General features: G+C 38.0%; 1 protein-coding gene across 2 annotated transcripts in view; it reads left to right on the top strand.

The window, feature by feature from the left end:
* The window catches only part of MAGI3 (membrane associated guanylate kinase, WW and PDZ domain containing 3), a 254341-nt gene that overhangs the window by 179998 nt on the left and 68126 nt on the right, over positions 1–6217 (top strand). For both annotated transcript variants that reach the window (XM_003793865.3, XM_003793864.3), the window contains exon 6: positions 1649–1728. In XM_003793865.3, the coding sequence (XP_003793913.1) occupies positions 1649–1728 (80 nt within the window). The remainder of the gene's footprint in view (positions 1–1648; positions 1729–6217) is intronic.

Raw genomic sequence — 6217 nt, 5'->3', positions numbered from 1 at the left:
AAAAAAAAAAAAAAAACAGCTAATGTTACTTAAATGGGTTAAAGACCTGAGCATAAAACCCCAAACTATAAAACTCCTAGAAGAAAACACATGGGAAAATCCTCATGATGTTGGATTTGGCAAGGGCTTCTTAAATATGACTCTAGAAGCACAGGGAGAAAAAGCAAAAATAGACAAAGAGGACTACAACAAACTTTAAGAAATCTGCCCAGCAAAGGAGACAGTCAAGACAGTGAAAAGGCAGCCTACAGAATAGGAGAAAATATTATAAACCATACATCTGATAAGGTGTTACTATCTGGAACAGTGATTTTCAACCAGTGTGTCAAGGATCTTAGGCCAAGGATCTTGAAATTCTTTAAACATTGTTAAATTATTTCAAAAGAATTTCAAGGCACAGTAAGTATATTTTTCTTTTTACTCTTTTCTTTTTTTTTGATCAACATAATTTAAGTGTGCCCCAGAAGTTTAACTATAGGTTCAAGTGTGCAGTGAGATAAAAAAGGTTGAAAAGGAAAAATACTGATCTAGAATATAATTATATATCTGCTGATAGATAAAGATGTTTTGTTTGTGATAGCTGATATGGTTGATCTGTGTTGGAAACATTCAAATGGAACTGTGAGAAAAGAATATAGGTCTATAGGCACAAGTTACTCTGTTTTCAGAATAGCCCCTGAGGGAATGTCTTTTCTTTGGAAAGTATGAGGTACAATCCTAGAGAATGGCCTACATCTGTTAATTTAGCAATAAAAGTTTGAATCATTAAAACCAAAGTTAAGCTTTTCTCACATAGCCCTTTTGAGTTCAGTTTAGCAAGGTAGTTCCACGTTGGTTTCTGTTTTGCTCAACAGACTATGAGGCATTCCCCTAGGCCTCTTTGAGTCCTGATCCCTTGCATTTTGCTAAAATCGGTTTAACTGGTTTTCGTGTAGGGACATTTATCTCTCTGACAGACTGGGCAGCACAGACTTCGTAGAAACAATCTCAGGTTTTGCTACGTAGATCACCTGTTACGTAGCATACAGAACACTCCATGCCAATGAAAACTTAAGTTTTGAAGAGTGAAGATTAACTGTACTCACTTTTACTTCCATATTCCAGAAATAGCCACTTTAAAACGTTTCATTTTAGTTTGGTCTATTTTACTTTAAAGAGTTCCTGTGAGGACAAGGGACTCTGTTTGCTTTTGCCTTTATATTCCAGCCCCCAGTACAATACCTGTAGATTATAGGCAGTCAAGAAATACAGTATTTTTGCTGAAGGGAGGAAGGTAGCCAGCAAGCAAGGACGGTTTTTAATGTAACTTTTTCAGCTAGATAATGCATAGTATGTGGCTGTGTGCCCAGCTTTTGAAACATTTTCAACTCCTTAAGTGAGTATCTATTATTCTGCACTTGGCATGGCTAGGCCTCCTTTAAAGTCTTTACTCCCGAATTAGAGTCTCTAGCATTGCCTTTCTTTTTCAGCAGTTTTGAAGTAACAGACAGAAGGCAATCGGATTAACAGATCTGAGGCATACAAATGGAGCCTGTTGGAGATTAATGTTCAAACTTCAAATATCTTTTAGTTGCTTTTAATCTTGACTGTGGAAATACTTTTCTCCCTCTTTATTTCACTCTTTCTAATTGAAATCTTTATCTTGCAGCCACAACACCAAGACGACCACCTGGTTGGATCCTCGTCTCTGCAAGAAAGCCAAAGCCCCTGAAGACTGTGCAGATGGAGGTAGATCAGAAGCCTTTGTATCATGTTAACTCTCTTTACCCCTTTCTTCTTGCTTAGACAGTGGGTTTTCCAAAACCCTAAACAACACAGTGTTCAGAAGCACATAAGCAGTGGGCGGTGTCACAGCCAGCTGACTGTGGCAATCACATCATTATGTCTGATTTCATCAGAGACTTCATTTCTCTCTTTAAGGATTACATAATTCTCTTATTTTTAAAAATCCATAAAAATATATTTGCTCTATTTTGATACGGGTTCTGAGGATAAACTTTTAAGATTCTAAATCAATATTTAATAAATGAGGCACATTCTGAACTACAAAGCAGCCTTATGTTTGTTGAGCTTTCAAAAATATATTTCGTTTAGTCTCTATTATGATAGATATGTTAGTGTCTGTGGCTATTTCTTTAGCCATTTGCAGAAGCAGCAGAAACTCGCTGAAAATCTTTAGTAAAAATAAACAAGTCTTTAGTGTTCCCACACACATAAGAAGTTTTTACTTGTTAAAGGAAAGTTATTTCTCTAAAAATTATCAGACAATAATGCTCACCTGTATTATACAGATTCTACTTAATAGTATAGTTTTGTAAATATGTACAGAATCTATTCCATTTAAAATTGTTTGTTTTATCATCTTCTTGAACAAACGGCACAGATGGATAAAATATGCATTTGTTTCATATCACTAATCAGTGATACAATGAAAAAAAAACCAGGCAGTAACCCTTGTATATTGCTGGACCATTGCAAAATGGTATAGCCACTGGAAAACAGTTTGGCAGTTCTTAAAAGGTTAAATAGAAATTTACTATATGACCTACTAGTTTTCATTCCTAGTTATCTACCCAAGAGGAATGAAAATAAAAGTCCACATAAGACTTGCATACAGTTGTTCATAGCAGCACTATTCATAATAGCCAAAAGTGGAAACTCAAATATGCATTAACAAATGAATAGATAAATAAAACGTAGGGGCTGGGCATGGTGGCTCAAACCTGTAGTCCCAGCACTCCCGGAGGCCAAGGCAGGTGAATTGCCTAAGCTCAGGAGTTCAAGACCAGCCTGAGCAAGAGCAAGACACCATATCTAAAAATAGCCAGACGTTATGGCTGATGCCTATAGTACCAACTATTCGGCTGAGGCAAGAGAATTGCTTGTGCCCAAGAGTTTGAGCTTGCTGTGAGCTATCATGCCAAGGCATTCTACCAAGGGCCACAAAGTTAAACTCTGTCTCAAAAAATAAAATAAAATATAGGCCAGGCACGGTGGCTCACACCTGTAATCCCAACACTTTGGGAAGCTGAGCTGGGAGGATTACTTGAGTCCAGAAGTTTGAGACCATAGTGAGAAACAATTTTAAAGATTGGCCAGGTATGGCAGCACGTCCCTGCTGTCCTGGCTATTTCAGAGGCAGAGGCAAGAGGCTTACTTGAGCCCAAAAGTTCAAGATCATACTGAGTTGTGTTCACACCACTGTACTTCAGCCTGAGGGAGGCCCTGTCTCTTAAAATAAATATATAAAAATAAAATGTGGTATCCCTCTACAGTTGAACACTATTCGGCAATAAAAAGGAACAATGTACAAAGGCTGAAACATATAAACCTTAAAAACATCTGGAAAGAAGCTGGACACGAAAGAGCAGGCATTATAAGATTCCACTGATATGAATGTCCAGCATGGGCTGCTATGGAAACAGAAAACAGTGGTTGCCTGGAGCTGAGGATAAGGGTAGAGATTGATTATAAGCAGAGCAAGTGATCTTATTGGAGTGATGGAAAACTCTAAAATTGGATTGTGGTGATTTTTGCACAACTTAATAAATTATTTAAATGATTGAATTGTTTACCTACAACTCATGAATTTCATATTATGTAAATTATACCTCAGTATACTTGTTTTTAAAAATAGCCAAAGGACTACACACTTCACAAAAGAAGATAAAAGAGAATAGTCGATGTTGAATAAGAATATTAAACAATGCTGCTCACTGGGTGTCACTCTGGACACCTAATTTATATTGATCAGAAAAAAGAGATGCCAGCCACACTCACTGGGAGGGCCCAACGTACCGTCCACACCAACTACAACTACTAATGGCAAATACACTAAGAGCCAAGATCAATGAGACTTGGCACATGGAACCTGAGTTTTTTGTTGGCAGGCTTGTAAAATTACCTGAATATTTTGGAGAACGTTTGGCAGTTTCCTATGAGGTACTGTCCCAAGAGAAATGAAAACGTGTCTCCAAAAAGACTCTGCAAGAATGATCACGGCAGCTTTTTCATGCCAGTTCACACTGGAAACATGCCTGATATCTATCACTAGGAGGATAGGTAAATAATTTGCAGTATAGTCATGCAGTGAAACCCTACTTATCAATGAGAAGAAAACACTGCTGCTAACACTTGACAGCACGGATGAGTGAGACCTCTGGGTGGGAGAAACCAGCACAGAGACGAGGATCTCAATTACCCGTTATTTAAAGCCTGGAAACAGGAAAAACTCCTTAGTGACGATACAAATCAGATGATCAGGTGGGAGAAGGGATTATTTCAGGGCTGAACTGAAATAATTCTGTGGAATCCTGGGTGTACGTTCTCCGTCTTCTTGGAGGTGGCAGCTGATCGGAGTTGCCAAAACCCGTTTTTAGTAATTGAATGAGTGTTTATATTGACTTTTTAAAATTTAATTATTATTAAATCTTAACTATACATTTATGGGGTACAATGCAACGATATGTAATTTGTTTTTAATAATTGAAAGTGCTTCAGACTTGTGCATTTCGTCATATGTAAATTATACCTCAAAAAATAATTTTTTATACCATCTCTCTCTTGTCCGTAAGGCTTTTAGTAATAAGTTCCTTTCATGGTGAAATCAGCCATCGTAAAGGCAAACGAGAACATACCATTCTGAAGAAGGTGACTTTCTTGACTCTAAGTGTGGTTATAGTCTTAACTAGAGCCGTGTTTTCCAACCTTTTTTTGTCTCATGGCACACTATAGCTAAACTTCCATAGCACACTTAAATTATATTGATCAGAAAAAAGAGTTTAAAAAGAATATACTTAACTGTGCTTTGAGCTTCTTTCAAAAATAATTTAATTAATGGTCTTGGCAGCACACCAGTTGAAGATCTCAGCTGTCCAGCCTGTCTCTCTTCCTGCCCCTTCATCAGTCCAGTTTACTTCTCTGCCTTGTCCTGTTTCTTTTGTAGAAGGCGTTTACCTTTATAACGTTATCAATTTACTAGGGCTGGCCCCGTTACCTAAATCTCTAGCATTGTCTTCTGTTCTGAATTTTATTTCTGTTTTTTTCTTGCTTTGGGGCCTTTGTTTTTAATTATCCTGGTAACACTTAAACACATTCAAAACCAACTTTGATGTCCTCCTTCTAACACCGTCCCCTGTTTCTGTCACTTAAGTGCCGTCCTCGTGACCACTGGGCCAAATCCTTGCGATGGCACTTGCTGCTGCTTCTCTTCTTGCTCTGTCACCTGTCTAGGGGTAATGTCTGTCGCTTTTTCTTTTCTCTTGTTTTTGCCAATATACTATCAGGAAAAGTTCCAACATATCAGAATATTGAAAGAATTTTACAGTTACCATACATCTGCTCCCCCAGGCTATTCCAGCACCATTTGCTACTTTGGCTTTTTCACTTACTATATCTTTTTGTGCTTTCTCTGTCCATCCTTTGTCTTTGACGCTGTCTCCCTCTCCATCCCCACATCACCACATACTCGGATTATTCCTTGTCATTGTTCCTCCAGTTACTTCTCCTTCTTCTGTATATCCTTTATGCCAGTGGTCTCCAAAATGATGACACTCAGCCTATTGGTATATAAGAAGAAAATATTAGAACTTATTTTTCATAATATTATTATTGAAAAAAAAAAGAAACTAAACTTGAGTATTATATACAGATTTGTAATGGCATTCTTCATTCCATATGCTAGCCCGAGTGTCTTGAGGGAGGCATGGGTGTGACATCCTTGCCTTATTGTCAAGGGCCCTGTGAAGTTTTGCAATTCCCTTGTGGCCAGTTAAGTGGATTTAGAGACTATGTTACATAGTTTTTAAAATAACCTATGCGAAATGGAAAGTCTTTTTAAACATTGCTTACAAGATTTCTGTAAAGTACTGCTGATGATACTAACACAGACGCGTGCAAGCCCAGGCTAATTGTAAGAAAACGGCAGAGTGGACACTCTTCGTATACTTCATAGACGCTTTGTGCCACCTCAGTGAGGTAAAATAGTGATCATTGTTTAGTTGTCTCCTTTTCAAATATCTCTTTTTGCATATGCTTTATTATATACACATTGGTGGAGTGATGGAGTGACACAAACATATTTATGAATAAATATATCTTGGGGGGTAGATGTCTAGATTTTATACTGAGAAGGCAGCACGACCAGAAAACCTTGGAAGTGGACGGCGCCTGTGGCTCAGTGGATAGGGCGCCGGCCCCATATACCAACGGTGGCGGG

This window comes from Otolemur garnettii, unplaced genomic scaffold (assembly GCF_000181295.1).
Source record: "Otolemur garnettii isolate 467f Iridium unplaced genomic scaffold, OtoGar3 scaffold00073, whole genome shotgun sequence".
NCBI lineage: Eukaryota > Metazoa > Chordata > Mammalia > Primates > Galagidae > Otolemur > Otolemur garnettii.
Note: the sequence above shows the minus strand (reverse complement) of the source record. Positions and strands in the feature narration are given on the sequence as shown.